Here is a 25,378-nt window from a genome sequence, read left to right as displayed (position 1 = left end):
ATCACAAGACAATGTGACCAGTTTCCGGGGGTCAGTAATCGATAGAAAGAGGGCTGGAGCTATGGAATAGTGATCAAAAGTTGAGAGATAGAAACCTACAGATGCAGGGACATTATTCCAGACTTGGGAACTTCTAGAAACAGATATATTATTTGGGTTGGGAAAATAGGGAATTTAAAGAAAAAGGTACAGTGACCAAGATTTGGGATTGTAGTACATGAGCTGAATGTTTCCTCAGAAGGATATGGTTTATAAGACTGACCTTAAATCTCTCATTCAGCACAGCCCTCCGCATGCACCGGATGCTGTTTGCAATGCTAGTCCCAGAAATAAGGTGGTCTGGGCTCACAACGAAGTACCCAGCTTCCTTACTTATTACCCAGGTATCCAAGTGCTTCTCGCCTTCAACGTGAACCGTATCCCCGACTTTGACCTCAACAGTCTCCCTGAAAGGGGCAAGAATTTTGCAAAATATATCCAATTTCATTCAACAGCTACAACAACTTATATTTATATAGCATCTTTAATATAATATAATGTCGCAAGGCACTTCACAGGGGCATTACAAAACAAAATTGAACATGGAGCCACAGAAGTCCAGTTACAGTAATAGACCAAAAGCTTAGACAAAGAGATAAATCTTAAAAGAATCTTAGAGCAGGTCGGTAGCACAGTTGCTCCACAGCTCCAGGGTCCAGGCTTGGGTCACTGTCTGCATATTCTCCCAGTGTCTGCGTGGGTTTCCTCCAGGTGCTCCGGTTTCCTCCCACAAGTCCCGAAAGACATGCTGTTAGGTAATTCTGAATTCTCCCTGTATACCTGAACAGGCACTGGAATGTGGCGACTAGGGGCTTTTCACAATAACTTCATTGCAGTTTTAATGTAAGCCTACTTGTGACAATGAAGATTATATATTTTAAAAGAAGGAAGCAAGGTAGAAATATGGAGGAAATTCCAGATATTTAGGACCGAAGCAGCTGAAGGCACCTCAAGCATTGATGGAGCCATTAAAAACAGGGGTGCTGACTTCCGGGTGCGGCTATGCAGAGCTAGGTTGCATATTCGGTAGCTCCCGCTTGGAACGGACTTTTGGGCTCTTTTACAGGGCCCCCACGGCATTTGTTTGACATGTCCCGGTGTGGCAGGAAGACTGCAACATTCCCCTGACAGTGTCCCCCAGGAATGTTATGTCTTTTGTCTACCAGACCCGGCAGAAACAGTAAAAGATTTGGCTGCAACAGGATAAACAGGGCCTCTTCCAGCATGCAGGCGGGGGAAGGGCAAGCTTAAAGCTGCAAACTGACCTGAGGGCCTTTATCAAAAGTGAATTCTAACAGCAGAGGGAGCAACTGTGAAAAGGTCTCACCAAGGCCACTGAAGAAGCGGGGACGAGGCTTCCGGTGACGGCCATGGAGTAGGTCGCGCATTTGGCAGCTCCCGTCTGGAACGGACTCTTCGACCTTTTTCAGGAGTTTCCACAGACATTTTGGGGCAGATTGGTGAAGCGAACACTGCCAAAAGGATTCCCACTCAAGACTTTTGGGCTCTTTTCAGGGCCCCCAAGGGCACTTTTTCGACGTTTCCCGGTGTGGGAAGGAGTTAATAATAGCTCCCTGTCAGTATATGGCTTTAACTAGGAGCGGGGTGACAAAAAAGGTGGTGGTGGACCAGAAGAAGGGAGGGAAGAAGGGCAAAATGGCGGCGGGCGGAGACCAGGCTGCGTGGAGGCAGTGGCCGGAGGACCAACAGGAGGGTATCCAGCGCTGCCTCAGAGAGATTAAAACGGACCTGCTAGAGCCGATGAAGGCTTCTATTGATAAGCTGCTGGAGACACAGACGGCCCAGGGGGTGGCGATCCGAGAGGCTCAACAAAAGATCTCTGACAATGAAGACGAGATCTTAGTCCTGGCGGTAAAGGTGGAGGCGCATCACAAGAAATGGCAGGAGCGGTTCGAGGAGATGGAGAATCGGTCGAGGCGGAAGAATCTGCGGATTCCGGGCCTCCCGGAGGGGCCGGACGTGGGGGCCTGTGGTCACCATGTTAAACTCGCTGATGGGAGCGGGGTCCTTCCAGGGGCCCCTGGAGCTGGAAGGGGCCCAGAGTGTTGGCGAGGAGGCCCAAGGTTAACGAGCCTCCGCGGGCGGTGCTGGTGCGGTTCCATCGGTTCGTCGATCTGGAGTGTGTGCTCAGGTGGGCCAAGGAGAGGAGCAGCAGGTGGGAGAACGCGGAGGTTCGGATATATCAGGACTGGAGTGCGGAGGTGGCGAAGAGGAGGGAAGGCGGTGCTGCACAGGAAGGGAGTGAAGTTTGGAATGTTGCAGCCGGCGCGACTGTGGGTTACCCACAAGGACCGGCACCATTATTTTGAGTCGCCGGAGGAGGCGTGGGCCTTTGTTCAGGCCGAGAAGCTGGACACAGACCGAGGGTCGGGATGGGCGATTGGGACTGTGGTGGATATGTTATGCCTATTTTTGGTTCCGGGGGGGGGGGGGGGGGGCCTTTGCATTGTTTTGGGTTTCTTCTTCTCTGTGTTTTTCTCTTTCAGGTTGGGGAGGGTGGATGGGGTGGGTTGGGTACTGTTCTGGTTGGTGGCGGGGCCTGGTAGGTGGAGAGCGTGGGAGTTTTTCCCGCGCCGAAGACTGGGGGGGGGGGGGGGGGGGGGGGGGGGGGGGGGGGAGACCAGGGTGGGGAAGCGAGGATTGTTTCCAGCGCTTAGAACGGAGGGGGGGAGAGCCCGTGAATGGGGAGTGGGAGAGGAGGGTGTGCCACACAATGGGAGGCATCGAAGTGGAGGTGGGAGTGGCCGGGGTCAGCTGACTTGCGGAAGTGCAATGGGGGGAGTAAACCAGCCAGGAGGGGTCCTAGCCGGGGGGGGGGGGGGGAGAGAATCGGGTTGCTGCTGCTAAGATCAAGGAGGAGCTGGATAGAGACGGGGGTATGCCGCTGTGGGGAACGGGCCGGGTGTGGGGTGCGGGCGCGTGGCTGGCCGAGGAGGGGTCATGGCTAGTCAGCGGGGGAGGGGGGCGTGTAGCCCCCTGATCCGGCTGATAACCTGGAATGTAAGGGGACTGAATGGGCCGGTTAAGCGGGCCCGCGTGTTCACGCACCTGAAGGGGCTCAAGGCGGATGTGGTCATGCTCCAGGAGACACACTTGAAGGTGGCAGACCAGGTAAGACTGAGGAAAGGGTGGGTAGGTCTGGTGTTTCACTCGGGGCTAGATGCCAAAAATCGAGGGGTGACGATCTTGGTGGGAAAGAAGGTGTTATTCGAGGCGTCGAGCATTGTGGCAGATAATAGCGGTAGGTACATAATGATAAGTGGTAAGTTGCAGGGAGAGAGGGTGGTACTGGTCAATGTGTATGCTCCGAACTGGGACGATGCGGGTTTTATGCGGCGTATGTTGGGTCGGATCCCAGACTTGGAAGTGGGGGGCCTGATAATGGGGGGAGACTTTAACACGGTGTCGGATCCTGCACTGGATCGCTCCAGGTCTAGGACGGGTAGGAAGCCGGCAGCGGCTAGAGTGTTGAGGGGATTTATGGACCAAATGGGAGGGGTGGACCCTTGGAGATTTGCAAGGCCGGGGGCTAGGGAATTTTCATTCTTCTCACATGTCCATAAGGCTTATTCTCGAATCGACTTTTTCATTTTGAGTAGGGCGCTGATAGCGAGAGTAGAGAATACCGAGTATTCGGCAATAGCCATTTCGGACCACGCCCCACATTGGGTGGACTTGGAGACGGGGGAGGAGAGGGGCCAGCGCCCGCTGTGGCGTTTGGAGGTGGGGCTGTTGGCAGATGAGAAGGTGAGCGAGCGGGTCGAAGGAAGTATAGAGAGGTACTTGGAGACCAACGACAACGGGGAGGTCCGAGTGGGGATCGTATGGGAGGCACTGAAGGCGGTGGTGAGGGGAGAGCTGATCTCCATCAGGGCCCACAAGGAGCGGAGGGAGCGGGGGGGGGGGGGTGGGGGGAGGCTGGTGGGGGAGATGGTGAGGGTAGACAGGAGGTATGCGGAAGAACCTGAGGAAGGATTGTTGAGGAAGAGGCGCAGCCTCCAGGCCGAATTCGACCTGGTGGCCACCAGGAAGGCGGAGGTGCAGTGGAGGAAGGCCCAGGGGGCGGTCTACGAGTATGGGGAAAAGGCAAGCCGGATGCTGTCGCATCAGCTTCAGAAGTGGGACGCAGCTAGGGAGATCGGGGAGTTAAGGACAGGGGAGGGAGCGTGGTGCGGAGTGGGGTTGGCATCAATGGGGTCTTCAGGGACTTCTACGAGGAATTGTACCGATCCGAGCCCCCACGGGAGGAGGGAGGGATGGGCCGTTTCCTGGACCAATTGAGGTTTCCAAAGGTGGAAGAGGGACTGGTGGCGGGACTGGGGGCCCCGATTGGGCTGGAGGAACTGATCAAAGGGATAGGAAGCATGCAGGCGGGGAAGGCACCGGGGCCGGACGGTTTCCCGGTCAAGTTCTATAAAAAAAAAATATATGGACCTGTTGGGCCCGCTGTTAGTTAGGACCTTCAATGAGCAAGGGAGGGCGGGGGCTTTACCCCCGACGATGTCCCGGGCACAGATCTCCTTGATCCTGAAGCGGGACATGGAGGGAGCGGGAGGCGGAGAGAGTGGTGGCGATGGACGCTGAGAAAGCCTTCGATAGGTTAGAGTGGGGGTACCTGTGGGAGGTGCTGAAGAGGTTCGGGTTTGGGGAGGTGTTTGTCAGGTGGGTTAGGCTGTTGTTTGAGGTCCTGATGGCGAGTGTGGCCACAAATAGGAGGAGGTCCGAGTACTTTCAGTTGCACCGAGGGACGAGACAGGGGTGTCCCCTGTCCCCCCTGCTCTTCACACTGGCGATTAAACCCCTGGCTATGGCACTGAGAGAGTCGAGGAACTGGAGGGGGCTGGTGCGGGGTGGGAAGGAGCATAGGGTGTTGCTTTATGCGGACGACCTGCTGCTGTATGTGACGGACCCGGTGGAAGGAATGCCAGAGGTAATGAGGATGCTTAGGGAATTCGGGGACTTTTCGGGGTACAAGCTCAATATGGGGAAGATTGAGCTGTTCGTAGTTCAGCTCGGGGACCAGGAGAGGGGGATTGGCGAGCTCCGACTAAAAAGGGCGGAGAGGAGTTTCAGATATTTGGGGGTCCAGGTGGCCAGGAGCTGGGGTGCCCTGCATAGGCTTAACTTTACAAGGCTGGAGGAGGAGTTCAAGAGGTGGGACGCGTTGCCGCTGTCCCTGGCGGGTAGGGTGCAGTCAATCAAAATGACGGTGCTCCCAAGGTTTTTGTCCCTGTTACAGTGCATCCCAGTGTTTATCCCAAAGGCTTTTTTCAGGCGGGTTAACAGGAGTATAAGGGGGTTTGTGAGGGCGCGAGGGACTCCGAGGGTGAGAAGGGTGGTCCTGGAGCGGAGTAGAGATAGGGGGGGCTGGCGCTGGTACTACTGGGCCGCCAATGCGACAATGGTGCGCAAGTGGGTGATGGAGGGGGAGGGGGCTGCATGGAAGAGGCTGGAGACGGCGTCCTGTGTGGGTACGAGTCATGGGGCGCTGGCAACGGCGCCGCTGCCGCTCCCTCCAAGGAGGTATACCACGAGCCCGGTGGTGGTGGCGGCCCTCAAAATTTGGGGGCAGTGGAGGCGGCATAGGAGGGAAGTTAGGGCCTCGGCGTGGACCCCATTACGGGGGAACCACCGGTTCGCCCCAGGAAGAACAGGTGGAGGGTTTTCGGGGTGGCACAGGGCAGGCATACAAAAGTTGGGGGACCTGTTTGTGGAAGGGAGGTTCGCGAGCTTGGGTGAGCTAGAGGAGAAGTGCGGGCTCCCCCCGGGGAACACCTTCAGGTACTTACAGGTAAGGGCGTTTGCCAGACGGCAGGTGGTGGAATTCCCACGGCTACTGCCACACACAGTACAGGACAGGGTGCTCTCGGGGGGGGGGGGGGGGGGGGGGGGGGGGGGGAAGATCTCGGAAACTTACCAGGTGATGCAGGAGGAGGAGGAGGCCACGGTGGTGGAGTTGAAAGGTAAGTGGGAGGAGGAGTTGGGAGAGGAGATCGAAGAGGGTACGTGGGCAGATGCCCTAGGGAGGGTGAACTCTTCCTCTTCATGCGCGAGGCTCAGCCTCATACAGTTTAAGGTGCTGCACAGGGCACACATGACTGGGACAAGGATGAGCTGGTTCTTTGGGGGTGAGGACAAGGGATTAGAGATAGGGTGGGGCAACACCATGGAGGGCTTTGAAAGAAAAGATGAGAATTTTTAAATATCAAGGTATTATTTAATCGGGAGCCAATGTAAATCAGTGAGTGCAGAAATGATAGGTGAACAGGACTTGGTGAGTCAGAACATGGGCAGTAGCGCTTTGGAATATCAAGTCTACAGTGGGTAGAATGTGGGAGATCAGTCAACAGAGCATTGGAACAATCAAATCCAGAGATAAAAAACATTAATGAGGGTTTCTGGAGATGAAATGAACAAAGAACAAAGAAAATTACAGCACAGGAACAGGCCCTTCGGCCCTCCCAGCCTGCGCCGATCCAGATCCTTTATCTAAACCTGTCGCCTATTTTCCAAGGATCTACTTCCCTCTGTTCCCCACCCGCTCATATATCTGTCTAGATGCATCTTAAATGTTGCTATCGTGCCCGCCTCTACCACCTCCGCTGGCAAAGCGTTCCAGGCACCCACTATCCTCTGCATAAAAAACCTTCCATGCACATCTCCCTTAAACTTTCCCCCTCTCACCTTGAAATCGTGACCCCGTGCAATTGACACCTCCACTCTTGGAAAAAGCTTGTTCCTATCCACCCTGTCCATACCGCTCATACTTTTGTAGACCTCAATCATGTCCCCCCTCAACCTCCGTCTTTCCAATGAAAACAATCCTAATCTACTCAACCTTTCTTCATAGCTAGCATCCTCCATACCAGGCAACATCCTGGTGAACCTCCCCTGCACCCTCTAAAGCATCCACATCCTTCTGGTAATGTGGCGACCAGAACTGCACGCAGTATTCCAAATGTGGCCTAACCAAAGTCCTATACAACTGTAACATGACCTGCCGACTCTTGTACTCAATACCCCATCCGATGAAGACAAGCATGCTGTATGCCTTCTTGACCACTCTATCGACCTGGTTTGCCACCTTCAGGATACAATGGACCTGAACTCCCAGATCTCTCTGTACATCAATTTTCCCCAGGACTCTTCCATTGACCCTATAGTCCGCTCTTGAATTAGATCTTGCAAACTGCATCACCTCGCATTTGCCTGGATTGAACTCCATCTGCCAGTTCTCTGCCCAACTCTCCAATCTATCTATATTTTGCTGTATTCTCTGACAGTCCTCTTCGCTATCTGCAACTCCACCAATCTTATTATCTGCAAACCTGCTAATCAGACCACCTATACCTTCGTCCAGATCATTTATGTATATCACAAACAACAGTGGTCCGAGCACGGATCCCTGTGGAACACCACTAGTCACCTTTCTCCATTTTGAGACATTCCCTTCCACCACTACTGTCTGTCTTCTGTTGCCCAGCCAGTTCTTTATCCATCTAGCTAGTACACCCTGAACCCCATACGACTTCACTTTTTCCATCAACCTGCCATGGGAAACTTTATCAAATGCCTTACTGAAGTCCATGTATATATCTACAGCCCTTCCCCCATCAATTAACATTGTCACTTCCTCAAAGAATTCTATTAATTTGTAAGACATGACCTTCCCTGCACAAAACCATGCTGCCTATCACTGATAAGTCTATTTTCTTCCAAATGGGAATAGATCCTATCCCTCAGTATCTTCTCCAACACTACCACTGACGTCAAGCTCACCGGTCTATAATTCCCTGGATTATCCCTGCTACCCGTCTTAAACAAAGGGACAATATCAGCAATTCTCCAGTCCTCCGGGACCTCACCTGTGCTCAAGGATGCTGCAAAGATATCTGTTAAGGCCCCAGCTATTTCGTCCCTCGCTTCCCTCAGTAACCTGGGATAGATCCCATCCGGACCTCGGGACTTGTCCACCTTAATGCCTTTTAGAATACCCAAAACTTCCCCCTTCCTTATGCCGACTTGACCTATAGTATTTAAACATCCATCCGTAGCCTCAACATCCGTCATGTCCCTCTCCTTGGTGAATACCGATGCAAAGTACTCATTAAGAATCTCACCCATTTCCTCTGACTCCACGCATAAATTCCCTCTTTTGTCTTTGAGTGAGCCAATCCTTTCTCTAGTTACCCTTTTGCTCCTTATATACGAATAAAAGGCTTTGGGATTTTCCTTAACCCGGTTAGCCAAAGATATTTCATGGCACCTTTTAGCACTCTTTATTGCGTGTTTTGCGATTTGTCCTACTTTCCCGATATTCCTCCAAAGCTTCATCAGTTTTAAGTCGCCTAGATCTTATGTATGCTTCCTTTTTCATCTTAGCTAGTCTCACAATTCAACCCGTCATCCATGGTTCCCTAATCTTGCCATTTCTATCCCTCATTTTCACAGGGACATGTCTGTCCTGCACTCTAGATCAACCTTTCCTTAAAAGACTCCCACATTTCAAATGTGGATTTACCCTTAAACAGCTGCTCCCAATCCACATTCCCTAGCTCCTGCCGAATTTTGTTTTACTTGGCCTTTCCCCAATTTAGCACACTTCCTTTAGGACCACTCTCGTCTTTGTCCATGAGTATTCTAAACCTTACGGAATTGTGATTGCTTTTCCCAAAGTAATCACCGACTGAAACTTCAACCAACTGGCCGGGATCATTCCCCAATACCAGGTCCAGTATGGCCCCTTCCCGAGTTGGACCATTTACATGCTGCTCTATAAAACTCTGCTGGATGCTCCTTCGAAATTCTGCTCCATCTATGCCTCCAACACAAATTCTGGACAGGCTGAAAATAGATAAGTCCCCGGGACCTGATGGGATTTATCCTAGGATTCTCTGGGAGGCCAGGGAAGAGATTGCTGGACCTTTGGCTTTGATTTTTATGTCATCATTGGCTACAGGAATAGTGCCAGAGGACTGGAGGACAGCAAATGTGGTCCCTTTGTTCAAAAAGGGGAGCAGAGACAACCCCGGCAACTATAGACCGGTGAGCCTCACGTCTGTAGTGGGTAAAGTCTTGGAGGGGATTATAAGAGACAAGATTTATAATCATCTAGATAGGAATAATATGATCAGGGATAGTCAGCATGGCTTTGTGAAGGGTAGGTCATGCCTCACAAACCTTATTGAGTTCTTTGAGAAGGTGACTGAACAGGTAGACGAGGGTAGAGCAGTTGATGTGGTGTATATGGATTTCAGCAAAGCGTTTGATAAGGTTCCCCACGGTAGGCTATTGCAGAAAATACGGAGGCTGGGGATTGAGGGTGATTTAGAGATGTGGATCAGAAATTGGCTAGCTGAAAGAAGACAGAGGGTGGTGGTTGATGGGAAATGTTCAGAATGGAGTTCAGTCACAAGTGGAGTACCACAAGGATCTGTTCTGGGGCCGTTGCTGTTTGTCATTTTTATCAATGACCTAGAGGAAGGCGCAGAAGGGTGGGTGAGTAAATTTGCAGACGATACTAAAGTCGGTGGTGTTGTCGATAGTGTGGAAGGATGTAGCAGGTTACAGAGGGATATAGATAAGCTGCAGAGCTGGGCTGAGGGGTGGCAAATGGAGTTTAATGTAATGTAGAGAAGTGTGAGGTGATTCACTTTGGAAGGAATAACAGGAATGCGGAATATTTGGCTAATGGTAAAGTTCTTGAAAGTGTGGATGAGCAGAGGGATCTAGGTGTCCATGTACATAGATCCCTGAAAGTTGCCACCCAGGTTGATAGGGTTGTGAAGAAGGCCGATGGAGTGTTGGCCTTTATTGGTAGAGGGATTGAGTTCCGGAGTCAGGAGGTCATGTTGCAGCTGTACAGAACTCTGGTACAGCCGCATTTGGAGTATTGCGTACAGTTCTGGTCACCGCATTACAGGAAGGACGTGGAGGCTTTGGAGCGGATGCAGAGGAGATTTACCAGGATGTTGCCTGGTATGGAGGGAAAATCTTATGAGGAAAGGCTGATGGACTTGAGGCTGTTTTCGTTGGAGAGAAGAAGGTTAAGAGGAGACTTAATAGAGGCATACAAAATGATCAGGGGGTTAGATAGGGTGGACAGTGAGAGCCTTCTCCCGCGGATGGAAATGGCTGGCACGAGGGGACATAGCTTTAAACTGAGGGGTAATAGATATAGGACAGAGGTCAGAGGTAGGTTCTTTACGCAAAGAGTAGTGAGGCCGTGGAATGCCCTACCTGCTACAGTAGTGAACTCGCCAACATTGAGGGCATTTAAAAGTTTATTGGATAAACATATGGATGATAATGGCATAGTGTAGGTTAGATGGCTTTTGTTTCGGTGCAACATCGTGGGCCGAAGGGCCTGTACTGCGCTGTATTGTTCTATGTTCTAACATGAGTCCCATTCAATGTTGGGGAAAGTTAAAATCTCCCGTCACGACCACCCTATTGCTCATACATTTTTCGATAATCGGTCTACATATTTGTACCTCTACTTCACGCTCACTTTTGGGAGGCTTGTAGTAAAGTCCCAACAATGTTACTGCACCCTTCCTATTTCTTAGCTCTACCCATATTGCCTGCTTGAATCCTCCATCGTGCCCTCCTTAATCACAGCTGTGATATCATCTCTGACCAGCAATCCAACTCCTCCACCCCTCTACCTCCCTCTCTATCCCTCCTGAAGCATCTATACCCTGAGATATTTAGTTGCCAGTCTTGCCCTTCCCTCAACCAAGTCTCAGTAGTACCAATAAAATCATATTCCCAGGTACTAATCCAAGCCCTAAGTTCATCTGCCTTACCTGCTACACTTCTCGCATTGAAACAAATGCACCTCAGACCACCTGTCCCTTTGAGTTTATCATCTCTGCCCTGCCTACTCTTCCCCTTAGTCACATTGAGTTTATTATCTAGTACCTTACTGGCTTTTGATGCTGCCTCATTACTGACCTCTAACTTCCTAATCTGGTTCCCATCCCCCTGCCACATTAGTTTAAAACCTCCCCAACAGTGTTAGCAAAAGCACCCCCTTGGACATTGGTTCCAGTCCTGCCCAGGTGTAGCCCATCCGATTTGTAATGATCCCACCACCCCCAGAACCGGTTCCAATGTCCCAAAAATCTGAACCCCCTCCCTCCTGCACCATCTCTCAAGCCACGTATTCATTCTGACTATTCTTGAATTTCTACTCGGACTGTCATGGCACTGGTAGCAATCCTGAGATTACTACCTTTGAGGTCATACTTTTTAAAACTTATCTCCTACCTCCTTAAATTCTGATTGTAGGACCACAGCCCGTTTTTTTACCTATATCGTTGGTGCCTATATGCAGCACGACAACTGGTTGTTCACCCTTCAGTACGTCCTGCAGCCGATTTGAGACATCCCTGACCTGTGCACCCGGGAGGCAACATACCATTCGGGAGTCTCGTTTTCGACCACAGAAACGCCTGTCTACTCCCCTTATGATTGAATCCCCTATGACTATAGCCCTGCCAGTCTTTTTCCCCCCCTTCTGTGCAGCAGAGCCAGCCATGGTGCCATGAGCCTGGCTACTACTGCCTTCCCCTGGTGAGTCATCTCCCCCAACAGTATCCAAAACGGTATACCTGTTTTGGAGGGAGATGACTGCAGGGGACACCTGCACTGCCTTCCTACTCTTTCTCTGACTTTTGGTCACCCATTCCCGGTCTCCCTCACCAATCCTAATCTGCAGTGTGACCAGCTCACTGAACGTGCTATCCACGGCCTCCTCAGCATCGCGGATGCTCCAAAGTGAGTCCAGGGCGCGGTCAGGTGATATTACAGGAGTGGAAATAGGCGATCATGGCGATTTTTAAAAATCCCTTTGTTTTTTTTTTTACAAGATCTGGGCATTTGTTGCCCATCCCCAATTGCCCTTGAGGAAGGGGGTGGTGAGCTGCCTTCTTGAACCGCTGCAGTTCCTGTGGTGTAGGTACACCCACAGTGTTGGTCGGGAGTGGGTTTGAACAGTGCCAGTGAAGGAACGGCGATAAGGAGCCTTGGTGAGTTCCTGCAGTGTATCTTGTAGATCAGGGTTTTTCAAAGTGTGGGTTGCGACACTGGCAGGTGTCGGGAGGGTCGCGAAGTGATCGTTCTTACAGTTCCTGCGGCGTTCCTGATTGCGGGAGAAACGGCCACTGGTGGCTATCGGCTTTTACATTGAGAATGGCAGCCTCTGCCGACTTTGAAATGAAACGGAATTAGGCAGTCAGCAGTCTTTCAGCCAGATTTACTGAGGTATGGTTTTGTCAATTGTGCCAATGCAAATAAGGATGCAAAGCCCATGTTATATGCAGGAAAGGAGAAGTTTCAGATTTTGTAAGAGAAGTGATGGGTGAAAAATTCCTTTTGTGGTTGAGACCCCAGAGTCTGACTCCAAATTAAAAAACTACACTGCTGTTGCTGACCTGTGGTACCACATAATTTGGCAAAAGCCCATGAGGTCGTCAGGGTGGGGAGTGCCTGGAACGCGTTGCCAGGGGAGGTTTTGGAAGCAGATACATTAACTGCGTTCAAAAGGCATCTTGACAAACACATGGATAGGATGGGTATAGAGGGATACGGCACAAGGAAGTGCTGAGGATTTTGGCAAAGGTTGGCATCATGATTGGCACAGGCTAGGAGGGCTGTATTGTTCTTTGTATATACCTTTAAGTCGAGCAGAGGAAGAGAGGAATTGAAAAGTTGCAAAATAGAACACTGTGCTATTGGTGATTTAGCTTTTGAGCAACAGAACTCAAGACTTTGGGAGGGATTCGGTTCAGTTGGCCAACCAAAGGCCATGGCCTGCCCAGTAACAGGCGGTGATTGGGTCCGAGCAGAGTGTGACGATTTTCAGAGAAGATGGAAAGAACAATTGTTGCATCCTGGGCGCGCAGAGAAGCTGTGAGTGTCTGTCTGTCGCTCTCTCTCTCATCCACACAGAAAACCACTACAGACGGAAGACAAAAACCTCCAACTGAAGAAAAGAGCACTGGAAGATATCCAACTGAAACAAAGACTCTTAGCCTTTTACTTTCATAATTATTTTACACCCCTCTGTTTGTCTATCGTGTGTGTGTGTGTGTGTGTGTGTGTATATATGAGAGAGGTTGAGGTGACTTATGAGTTAGATAACAGTTAATCAGTTGTATTTGCTGCATATTTAATTATAGTTATTGTTATTAATACAAGTTAACTGTTTAAATTTACAAACCTGGTGACTGTAGTCATTTGGCATAGACTTTGGGTATTTTCCCAGAATTAATTGTTAATTTCAATTGTGTTGCGACTCTTTGTCAAGTGGGGCTGGAATTGATCACGCAGTAACCCAGGATATCATAACATATAACCAGCTACATAACCCTGAAAACAGAGAGAGCTGAAGCAATTTAGGAGGACCAACAAGGCATGGGAATAACGATGAGCTAGAGGTTGCTGGGGAGTAAAGGACCAGAGGGACCTTGGTGTACATGTCCAAAGATCCTTGAAGGCAGCAGTTCAGGTAGATAAGGTGATTTAGAAGGTCTATGGTATACATGCCTTTATTAGCCAAGGCACAACGCAAGGGCAGGGAGGTTATGACAAAGCTGTATAAAACGCTTGTTAGGCCACAGCTGGAGTTCTGTGCAGTTCTGATCACTACATTATAGGAAGGATGTGATTGCATTTGGAAAGGTGCAGAGGATGTTGCCGGAGCTGGAATGCTTCGGTTTTCAAGAGAAACTAGATAGGCTGGGGTTGTTTTTCTTAAGAGTAGAAAAGGCTGAGGGGGGTCCTCTTCGAGGTGAAAAGAAATCATGAAGGACATTGATAGGGTAGATAGAAAGGAAGGTTTCCCCGAGGAGTCAATAACCAGGGGGCATAAATTTAAGCTAAGGGGCAGGACGTTCAGAGGGGATTTGAGGAAAATGTTTTTTCACCCAGAGGGTGGTGGAAATCTGGAACTCATTGACTGAAAGAGTGGCCGAGGTGGGAACCCTCAACATTTAACAAGCATTTAGATGAGCACTTGAAACAGCATAGCAGGATGGCACGGTGGCACAGAGGTTCACCGTTCACGTGGAGTTTGCACATTCTCCCCAATGTCTGCGTGGGTCTCACCCCACAACCCAAAGATGTGCACAGTAAAGATGGTTTGGCCATGCTAAATTGCCCCTTAATTGAAAAAAAAAAGAATTGGGCACTTTAAATTTTTTTTAAAAACCATAGCACACAAGGCTATGGACCGAGTGCTGGAAAGTGGGATAAGAATGAATAAGTGCTTGATGGCCAGCACAGAAACGATGAGCCAAAGGGCCCCTCTCTATGCTGTAAAACACTGACTCTAGGTTCATCCTTAAATCGGACTTGTCTCAGGCACGGTTGCGCTGTGGTTTGCACTGCTGCCTCACGGCGCTGAGAACCCAGGTTTGCCCCGGCCCACTGTCCGTGTGGAGTTTGCACGTTCTGCCAGTGTCTGCGTGGGTCTCGCCCCCACAACCCAATGATGTGCAGGTTGGGTGAATTGGCCTCGCTAAATTGCCCCTTAATTGGGAAAGAGAGAATTGGGCACTCTAAATTTATAACAAAAAAAAAAAATCTGACTTGTCCGTCTGCCTCTCATCCCTGCCATCTGGTCACTCGAAGGGAATGAAAGGAGTAAGGAGAGCGGAGTTTCCTGTCGTACACCCTGCCATCCATTTCCCAAGAACTGTAAAAGTAGACCGAATGAAATGAATTCAAAGTGATCGATATTGTTATAACCTGCCTACTTACCATTGGCTGGGGACTAATGACTATCCCACAATCCTGTGGGAGTATGAGCTTCCCCAATGAGGGGGGCGGAGAAACCACTAGTAAACTCCTAGTATAAATAAAGCTGGCCAGTTCAGGAACCAGCAGGAACAAGTATGTAGCAAGGGAAGTTACTGCTACTGTTATGTATACATGTTATAGTAAATAAATGTTATTACTTTGTATCCTTAAAACTCGTGCTGGATTCTTCGTGGCCCTTACAAAACTGCCGACGAGGATGGGATTTTCTCGGCATCGGCCGATTCGGCAGTTTGCGCCCGGTGACCCAGTGTTCGTTCGGAATTTTGCTGGTGGTGCCCAATGGGTTCCTGGTGTAATCTTTCGCCAAACGGGCCCTATATCTTACCAAGTGCAAGCCCAGGGTCATCTCCAGCGAAAACATGTAGACCACGTTCGGTCCAGAAGACCATCCCCTCCAAAGATTCCCCGCCCCCGGAGCTCATTTCAACAGCCGCAGAGACCAGAGACAAGGGAAGGTAGTCCTCACAATCTTCCACTGGTGCCTCCCTCGAAGCCTGCGCAGGTCGTTACGGGACCGAATGGAGATAGAGACACTGACATGACGGAGGCAGCAGACTCTGACTCCGAGATGGAGACACAGGATGCATCAGAGGGAGAATCCTCGGGTCCACGGGCGGTGGATGTACAACCGCGCCGTTCATCACGGAAGCGCCGGTCTCCGTCTCGTTACACGCCGCCTGATCCAGCGCCGCGTGCAAATGGTGTCCGGCCTGTGGCCAAACGAGTCCGATGCACTCCTTCGCCAGGGTCTTCGGTGGATTCTTTGGACTTTGGGGGGGGGGGGGGATATGGAGATGTTATAACCTGCCTATTTATAGGGATATACCACCGGTGTCCCCGCTGACTATACCTGTGGGAAGTGCACCTAACTTCAGCTCCTCAAAGACCGTGTTAGGGAACTGGAGCTGAAGATGGATGAACTTCGGATCATCCGGGAGGCAGAGGGGGTGATTGAGAAGAGTTACAGGGAGGTAACCACACCCAAGGTACAAGAGTAGCAGGGTTACAGTCAGGGGAAAGAAAATGAATGGGCAGACAGTGCAGGGATCCCTCGTGGCCGCTCCCCTTCAAAACAACTATACCGTTTTGGATGCTGTTGGGGGGGGGGGGGGGGGGGGGGGGGGGGGGGGGGGATGACCTACCGGGGGAAGGCCCTAGCGGCCAGGTCTCTGGCACTGAGTCTGGCTCTGGGGCTCAGAAGGGAAGGGGGGAAGAATAGAAAAGCAATAGTTGTAGGAGATTCAATGGTTAGGGGAATAGATAGGAGATTCTGTGGTCGCGAGCGAGACTCCCGGAAGGTATGTTGCCTCCCGGGTGCCAGGGTCAGGGATGTCTCGGATCGTGTCTTCAGGATCCTTAAGGGGGAGGGGGAGCAGCCAGAAGTCGTGGTGCACATTGGTAACAACGACATAGGTAGGAAAAGGGGTGTGGAGGTAATAAACAAGTTTAGGGAGTTAGGCTGGAAGTTAAAAGCCAGGACAGAGTTGTCATCTCTGGTTTGTTGCCGGTGCCACGTGATAGCGAGGCTAGGAATAGGGAGAGAGTGCAGTTGAAAACGTGGCTGCAGGAATGGTGTAGGAGGGAGGGCTTCAGGTATTTGGATAATTGGAGCGCATTCTGGGGAAGGTAGGACCTGGACAAGCAGGATGGGTTGCATCTGAACCAGAGGGGCACCAATATCCTGGGAGGGAGGTTTTCTAGTACTCTTCGGGAGGGTTTAAACTAATTTGGCAGGGGAATGGGAACCGGATTTGTAGTCCAGCAACTAAGGTAGCCGATATTCAGGACACCAAAGCGTGTAATGAGGCAGTGGGGAAGGGAACACTGACAAAGGAGTGTACTTGCAGGCACGGAGATGGGTTCAAGTGTGTATACTTCAACGCAAGAAGCATCAGGAATAAGGTGGGTGAACTTAAGGCATGGATCGGTACTTGGGACTACGATGTGGTGGCCATCACGGAAACTTGGATAGAAGAGGGGCAGAAATGGTTGTTGGAGGTCCCTGGTTATAGATGTTTCAATAAGATTAGGGAGGGTGGTAAAAGAAGTGGGGGGGGTGGCATTGTTAATTAGAGATAGTACAAGACTTCCGGTTGCGGTGATGCCTAGCTAGCCGCACGCTTCGGCGGCTCCAGCTCCGACGGACCTTCGGGCTCTTTGAAGAGCCCCAACAGGGAATTTTTCGACGACGCAACCCGGTGTGGGGTGTGTGAGAAGGGAGTCCCCCCCAAACGAAGGAGGAAAAAACCGGCGGCGGCGGCTGCAGCGCGAGGAATCGTCGACCAAAGGGTCAGAAAGAGAGAAGTACAAGATGGCGGCGGAGAAAGCGCAGGCGACATGGGGGCCTGAGCAGGATGAAATTGTGAGACGGTGCGTGGAGCTGCTGAAGAGGGAGGTGCTGACCCCGTTGCTACAGGCAATTGAGGGGCTCAAGGAGACATTAAAGACCCAGGAGACAGAGCTCCGCGTGGTGGAGCAGAAGGTGACAGATATTGAGGACGAGATCCTGGGCCTGGCGGTTAAGACACAGACGCACGAGGCACTTCATAAAAAGTGTACTGAAAGGATCGAAGCCCTAGAAAATGGAGCGCGAAGGAAGAACCTTCGGATACTGGGTCTCCCCGAGGGTGTGGAAGGAGTGGACTGTGGAGCATACGCAAGTACGATGCTGAGCTCATTGATGGGTGCTGAGGCCCCTACGGGCCCCTTGGAGGTGGAGTGGGCAAATCGGATTCCGGCGGGAAGACCAAAAGCGGGAGAACCACCCAGGGCGATAATCGTGCGATTTTACCGCCTTAAGGATAGAGAAGAGGTCCTGAGATGGGCTAAAAAGGTGCGGAGTAGCAGATGGGAGAATGCAGTGGTACGGGTATACCAGGATTGGAGTGCGGAGGTGGCGAGAAGGAGGGCGAGCTTCAACCGAGCCAAAGAGGTGCTGCATAAAAGGAAGGTGAAGTTCGGGATGCTGCAGCCGGCAAGACTATGGGTCACGTATCAGGAGAGACACCATTATTTCGAGACGGCGGAGGAAGCATGGACCTTCATCAAAGAAGAGAAATTGGATCGGAACTGAGGGACTGATGCTGCAGGAAATGTTATTGTTAATGTTATGGTTGAAGTTAATTGAGAAGTAAATTGGGAAGGGGGGAGACATTGGGGAAATGTGGGCGCCGGTGAGGGGGGAAAGACGGGACATAGTTGGAGAATGGGGAAGGGGAGGGGGAGGGGAAAGGGAGCTGCGCCATAAGAGGCGGGTCAGGTAAAGGGATGTTCCCGCGCCAGAAAGAATAAGGCGGGAAGACAGGCGCAAGGCGGATGGGAGTTCCCCACACGGGGGGGGGGTCGAGGAGTGAGCAGGAGTAGCCGGGGTCAGTTGAAGTCAGCTGACTTACGGAAGTAATATGGGGGGAGCAATCATGCTAGAAAGAGATCTAGCGGGGAGGGGGAGGGGGGGACAACTGGGTTGCTGCTGCGGAAATCCAAAAGGAAATGGCTAAAGAGTGGGTGGGCGGGGATGGTGTGCGACGCTGGGGGAGCGAGCGGGAGCGCGGAGGCGCGATATGGGACTGGCTTAGAGAAGGTAATGGCTAGTCGACACGGGAGGGGGGCAGGTAGCCCCCTAGTGAGGCTGATCACGTGGAACGTGAGAGGCCTGAACGGACCGATAAAAAGGGCCCGAGTGCTCGCGCATTTGAAAGGACTAAGGGCAGACGTGGTTATGCTCCAAGAGACGCACCTAAAGGTGGTGGACCAAGTTAGGCTAAGGAAAGGATGGGTGGGACAGGTGTTCCACTCAGGACTGGACGCAAAGAATAGAGGGGTGGCCATTTTGGTGGGTAAACGGGTAGCATTTGAAGCAAAGAACATCGTAGCAGATAGCGGAGGTAGATATGTAATGGTGAGTGGCAGGCTGGAGGGAATGGAGGTCGTGTTGGTTAATGTGTATGCCCCAAACTGGGACGATGCGGGATTTATGAGACGGATGCTGGGGCGTATACCGGACCTGGAGGTAGGAAACTTGATTTTAGGAGGGGACTTTAATACGGTGCTGGACCCGGGGCTAGATAGATCCAGCTCAAGGACCGGAAGAAGGCCGGCAGCGGCCAAGGTACTTAAGGGGTTTATGGGCCAAATGGGGGGAGCGGATCCATGGCGATTTCTTAGACCTAGGGCTAGGGAGTTTTCCTTCTTCTCCCATGTCCATAAAGTGTACTCCCGGATAGATTTTTTTTTGTTTTGGGAAGGTCGTTGATCTCTAGGGTGGAAGAAGCGGACTACTCAGCCATAGCGGTTTCGGATCATGCCCCACATTGGGTGGACCTGGAATTAGGAGAGGAAAGGGAGCAGAGAACACTCTGGCGATTAGATGTGGGACTGATGGCGGATGAGGGAGTGTGTGCAAGAGTGCGGGGGTGTATTGAGAGATACCTGGAGGTCAATGACGACGGCGAGGTCCCTGTGGGAGTGGTATGGGAAGCACTAAAAGCGGTGGTCAGAGGAGAGCTGATCTCCATTGGGGCCCACAAAAGGAAAACAGAGGCCAAGGAAAGGGAAAGATTACTGGGGGAGATTTTAAGGGTGGAGAGGGAATTTGCAGAGACCCCGGAGGAGGAATTGTACAGGGAGAGGAGACGACTCCAGACGGAATTTGACCTTCTGACCACCAGAAAGGCGGAGGTACTGTGGAGGAAGGCACAGGGGAGGAGCTATGAATATGGGGAAAAGGCTAGTCGCCTGTTGGCTCATCAATTGCGAAAGAGGGCAGCAGCGAGGGAGATAGGAGGAATTAGAGACGAAAGGGGAGACACGGTGCGAAGGGCAGGAAAGATAAATGAGGTGTTCAAGACCTTCTATGAGGAACTGTATAGGTCTCAACCCCCAGAGGGAGAGGAGGGGATGCGGCAGTTCCTGGACCAATTGAGGTTCCCGAAAGTGGAGAAGCGGGGGGTGGTAGGCCTGGGGGCACCGATTGGGGTGGACGAGGTTATTAAGGGACTGGGAAACATGCAAGCAGGGAAGGCCCCAGGACCAGACGGGTTCCCGGTGGAGTATTACAGAAAATATGTGGACTTGTTGGCCCTGTTGATGGCGAGGACGTTCAATGAGGCCAGGGAAGGGTGGACTCTACCCCCGACGATGTCGGACGCGACGATATCGCTAATTTTGAAGAGGGACAAAGATCCGTTGCAGTGCGGGTCCTATAGACCTATTTCACTATTGAACGTGGACACCAAATTGCTGGCAAAGGTACTGGCATCGAGGATAGAGGACTGTGTCCCGGGGGTGGTGCACGAAGACCAGACAGGGTTCGTAAAAGGGAGACAACTGAATGTTAACGTGCGACGACTATTAGGGGTGATAATGATGCCCCCAGTGGAGGGGGAGGCAGAGATAGTGGCGGCAATGGGCGCAGAGAAGGCATTTGATAGGGTGGAGTGGGAGTATTTATGGGAAGTGTTAAGGAGGTTTGGGTTTGGGAACGGGTTTATTAGCTGGGTTAGACTTCTTTATGGGGCTCCAACGGCAAGCGTAGTTACAGGTCGACATAGATCGGAGTATTTCCGACTATATAGGGGAACAAGACAGGGATGCCCGCTGTCTCCATTGTTGTTCGCGTTGGCAATTGAACCTCTGGCCATGGCGTTGAGAGACTCCAGGAAATGGAGAGGGGTGATTAGAGGGGGAGAAGAACACAGAGTCTCGTTATACGCGGATGACCTATTGTTATACGTGTCGGACCCAGCGGGGGGGATGATAGAGGTTATGCGAATTTTGAGGGGGTTCGGGGATTTCTCGGGGTATAGGCTAAACATGGGGAAGAGTGAATTATTTGTGATACATCCAGGGGACCAGAGTAGAGAGATAGAAGGCTTGCCTCTAAGGAAAGTGGAAAGAAACTTCCGATACCTGGGGATTCAGATCGCTAGGAGCTGGGGAACCTTGCACAGACTTAATCTGACACGGCTGGTAGAACAAATGGAGGAGGACTTTAAGAGGTGGGACATGCAGCCTCTATCGCTGGCGGGCAGGGTGCAAGCAATTAAGATGATGGTCCTCCCGAGGTTCTTATTTGTATTTCAATGTCTCCCTATACTAATCACCAAGACCTTTTTTAATAAAATAGACAGGAGCATCACGAGCTTCGTGTGGGCAGGGAAAGTTCCGAGAGTAAGGAAGGGGTTCCTTCAGCGTAGTAGGGACATAGGAGGATTGGCACTACCGAACTTGGGCGATTATTATTGGGCCGCCAATGTGGCAATGATACGTAAATGGATGATGGAGGGTGAGGGAGCGGCGTGGAAAAGACGGAGAGAAAGTCCTGTAAAGGGACGAGTTTAGAGGCGCTGGTGACGGCGCCGCTACCGATCTCACCTAAAAAGTTTACCACGAACCCGGTGGTGGCGGCAACATTGAATATCTGGGGACAGTGGAGGTGACACAGAGAGGGGTGCAGGGAGCCCTGGTGGGGTCCCCAATCAGGAACAACCATAGGTTCGCCCCAGGAAGAATGGATGGAGGATTTCAGAGCTGGTACCAGTTGGGAATTAGGAGGGTGGGAGATTTATTTATAGATGGGACTTTTGCGAGCTTGGGAGCATTGGAGGAAAAGTATAAGTTGCCCCGGGGAAATTTCTTGAGATATATGCAGGTGAGGGCGTTTACTAGACAACAGGTGAGAGAATTTCCGTTGCTCCCGACACAGGGGATACAGGACAGGGTGCTTTCAGGGGTGTGGGTCGGAGAGGGCAAGGTGTCAGAGATTTACCGAGAGATGAGGGAAGAGGGGGAGGAGTCGGTGGGCGAACTAAAAGGAAAGTGGGAAGAACAACTAGGGGAGGAGACAGAGGAGGGTATGTGGGCTGATGCCCTAAGCAGGGTAAATTCCTCTTCCTCATGCGCCAGGCTTAGCTTGATTCAATTTAAGGTGCTACATAGAGCACACATAACGGGAGCAAGATTGAGCAGGTTCTTTGGAGTGGAGGACAAATGTGGGAGGTGTGGCGGGAGCCCGGCAAACCACGCACATATGTTTTGGGCGTGTCCGGCACTGGAAGGGTATTGGAAGGGAGTGACGGGAGTGATTTCGCGGGTGGTGAAGGCCCGGGTCAAACCAGGCTGGGGTTAGCTCTATTTGGAGTTGCGGAAGAGCCGGGAGTGCAGGAGGCGAAAGAGGCCGACGTTGTGGCCTTTGCGTCCCTAGTAGCCCGGCGCAGGATCCTACTCATGTGGAAGGAGGCGAAACCCCCCGGACTGGAGGCCTGGGTAAATGATATGGCGGGGTTCATTAAACTGGAGCAGATAAAGTTTGCCCTGAGAGGATCGGCTCAAGGGTTCACCAGGCGGTGGCAGCCATTTCTCGACTACCTAGGGGAACGTTAGAGGGAAGACAGATGACCAGCAGCAGCAACCCAGGGGGAAGGGGGGGGGGGGGTTTAGTTTAGTTTAGGTCAAAGATAAAGGGGTTTTGTTACTTGTGTATTGTTAAAAATTTCCGTATTGTTATTGTTGCGTTTGTTTAGTAAGGGGGGAAAAATTGTTGTTCGGGAAAAAAATTTCAATAAAACATATTTGAAAAAAAAAAGAGATAGTATAACAGCTGCAGAAAGGCAGTTCGAGGAGTATCACCCTAATGAGGTAGTATGGGTTGAAGTCAGAAATAGGAAAGGAGCAGTCACCTTGTTAGGAGTTTTCTATAGGCCCCCCAATAGCAGCAGAGATGTGGAGGAACAGATTGGGAAACAGATTTTGGAAAGGTGCAGAAGTCACAGGGTAGTAGTCATGGGTGACTTTAACTTCCCAAATATTGAGTGGAAACTCTTTAGATCAAATAGTTTGGATGAGGTGGTGTTTGTGCAGTGTGTCCAGGAAGCTTTTCTAACACAGTATGTAGATTGTCCGACCAGAGGAGGGGCATTATTGGATTTAGTACTTGGTAATGAATTTAGTACTTGGCAAGTGATAGATTTGTTAGTGGGGGAGCATTTTGGAGATAGTGACCACAATTCTGTGACTTTCACTTTAGTAATGGAGAGGGATAGGTGTGTGCAACAGGGCAAGGTTTACAATTGGGGGAAGGGTAAATACGATGTTGTCAGACAAGAATTGAAGTGCATAAGTTGGGAACATAGGCTGTCAGGGAAGGACACAAGTGAAATGTGGAACTTGTTCAAGGAACAGGTACTACGTGTCCTTGATATGTATGTCCCTGTCAGGCAGGGAAGAGATGGTCGAGTGAGGGAACCATGGTTGACGAGAGGTTGAATGTCTTGTTAAGAGGAAAAAGGAGACTTCCGGGTGCGGCGATGACCAGCTGAGTCGCACGTTTCGGCAGCTCCCGGTGTAAAGGACTTTTGGGCTCTTAATAAGAGCCCCAACGGCAATTTTAACGGCTAAAAGTACTGTGCGGTGAACCAGAAGGGAATCCCCCCTGGATACGGATGGAAAAAGGAGAGGAAGGTGGCCGGATTGCGGTGGATCCTTTAGAGCAGCGGCAAGGAAGGCAAGCAAAAACCAAGATGGCGTCAGAAGGTGGCAGTTTAATATGGGGCCCTGAACAACACGAGTTTGAAACGCTGCATGGAAGAACTCAAAAAGGAAATGAAGAAGGAGCTGTTGGCCCCGATATTACAGGCGATCGAAGGATTAAAGGAGGAGCAAAAGACCCAGGAGCGGGAGCTTCGGGTCGTGAAGGCAAAGGCTGCCGAGAATGAGGACGACATACAGGGCCTGGTGGTGAAGACGGAGATGCACGAGGCACACCATAAACGATGTGTGGAAAGGCTGGAGGCGCTGGAGAACAACGCGAGGAGGAACAATCTAAGGATTCTTGGCCTTCCTGAAGGTGCGGAGGGAGCAGACGTCGGGGCATATGTGAGCACGATGCTGCACTCGTTAATGGGAGCGGAGACCCCGGCGGGTCCGCTGGAGGTGGAGGGAGCATACCGAGTGATGGCGCGAGGACCGAGAGCAGGAGAAATTCCTAGAGCCATAGTGGTGAGATTCCTCCGTTTTAAGGTCAGAGAGATGGTCCTGAGATGGGCAAAGAAAACTCGGAGCAGTAAGTGGGAGAACGCGGTGATCCGCGTATACCAAGACTGGAGTGCGGAGGTGGTGAGAAGGAGGGCGAGCTTTAATCGGGCCAAGGCGGTGCTTCACAAAAAGAAGATAAAATTCGGAATGCTGCAACCGGCAAGACTGTGGGTCACATATCAAGGGAGGCACCACTACTTTGAGACGGCGGATGAGGCGTGGACTTTTATCGTGGAAGAAAAATTGGAATGAGCGGGTTATTAAAAAAAAGGTTTGAAACAAAGTGGTGGGGCGAGTATGGGGGGCGAAGAAGGGGGGAAAAGAGGAGTTTTATGTTATTAATCCTGCGATGTGGTAACTTTTCTCTCTTCCACAGGAGGTGGTGGGGGGAGGAAAGGAGGTGGAAGAGACGGGGCGTTGGCCATTGGGGGCGGGGCCAAGGGGGAAGCGCGGGCTCGGTTCCCGCGCTATGATAATCATGGCGGGAATAGGGAAGCAGGAAGGAGGGGACATCGCACGGTGCGAGCCAAGGTCACGGGGGGAAGCCGAGGTCGGCCAGAGTTTGCTGACTTCTGGGAGCAACATGGGGGGTGTAACTACGCTAGTGGGGGATCTAGCGGGGGGGGTGGGAGGGGGGAATTATTGGGCTGCTGCTGCTGGGGAGAGGGGGGAGCTGGTATGGGGTGGGATGGGCGCGGGGGCACCGCCTGGGGGGGACACAGCTGCGTGGGAACCGGGTGAGGAGCTGGAAAAAGGGTATGGCTAATCGACAAGGGGGGGGGGTAAAAAGCCCCCCAACCCGGCTGATCACGTGGAACGTGAGGAGGGCTGAACGGGCCGATAAAGAGGGCACGGGTACTCGCACACCTTAAGAAACTTAAGGCAGACGTGGTTATGTTACAGGAAACGCACTTGAAACTGATAGACCAGGTGAGACTACGCAAAGGTTGGGTGGGGCAGGTGTTCCATTCGGGGCTAGATGCGAAAAACAGGGGGGTGGCTATATTAGTGGGGAAGCGGGTAATGTTTGAGGCAAAGACTATAGTGGCGGATAGCAGGGGCAGATACGTGATGGTGAGTGGCAAACTACAGGGGGAGATGGTGGTTTTGGTAAACGTATATGCCCCGAACTGGGATGATGCCAATTTTATGAGGCGTATGCTAGGACGCATCCCGGACCTAGAGGTGGGAAAGTTGGTAATGGGGGGAGATTTCAATACGGTGTTGGAACCAGGGCTGGACAGGTCGAGGTCCAGGACTGGAAGGAGGCCGGCAGCAGCCAAGGTGCTTAAAGATTTTATGGAGCAGATGGGAGAAGTAGACCCGTGGAGATTTAGCAGACCTAGGAGTAAGGAGTTTTCGTTTTTCTCCTATGTCCACAAAGTTTATTCGCGAAGAGACTTTTTTGTTTTGGGAAGGGCGTTGATCCCGAAGGTGAGGGGAACGGAGTATACGGCTATAG

The 25,378-nt window shown here is 51.5% G+C and overlaps 1 protein-coding gene across 2 annotated transcripts in view; it reads right to left on the bottom strand.

The window, feature by feature from the left end:
• Nucleotides 1-25,378, bottom strand: part of dna2 (DNA replication helicase/nuclease 2) — a 180,869-nt gene that overhangs the window by 115,265 nt on the left and 40,226 nt on the right. For both annotated transcript variants that reach the window (XM_072478779.1, XM_072478780.1), the window contains exon 4: nucleotides 263-446. In XM_072478779.1, the coding sequence (XP_072334880.1) occupies nucleotides 263-446 (184 nt within the window). The remainder of the gene's footprint in view (nucleotides 1-262; nucleotides 447-25,378) is intronic.

The sequence above is a fragment of the Scyliorhinus torazame genome, chromosome 16 (assembly GCF_047496885.1).
Source record: "Scyliorhinus torazame isolate Kashiwa2021f chromosome 16, sScyTor2.1, whole genome shotgun sequence".
Lineage (NCBI taxonomy): Eukaryota > Metazoa > Chordata > Chondrichthyes > Carcharhiniformes > Scyliorhinidae > Scyliorhinus > Scyliorhinus torazame.
Note: the sequence above shows the minus strand (reverse complement) of the source record. Positions and strands in the feature narration are given on the sequence as shown.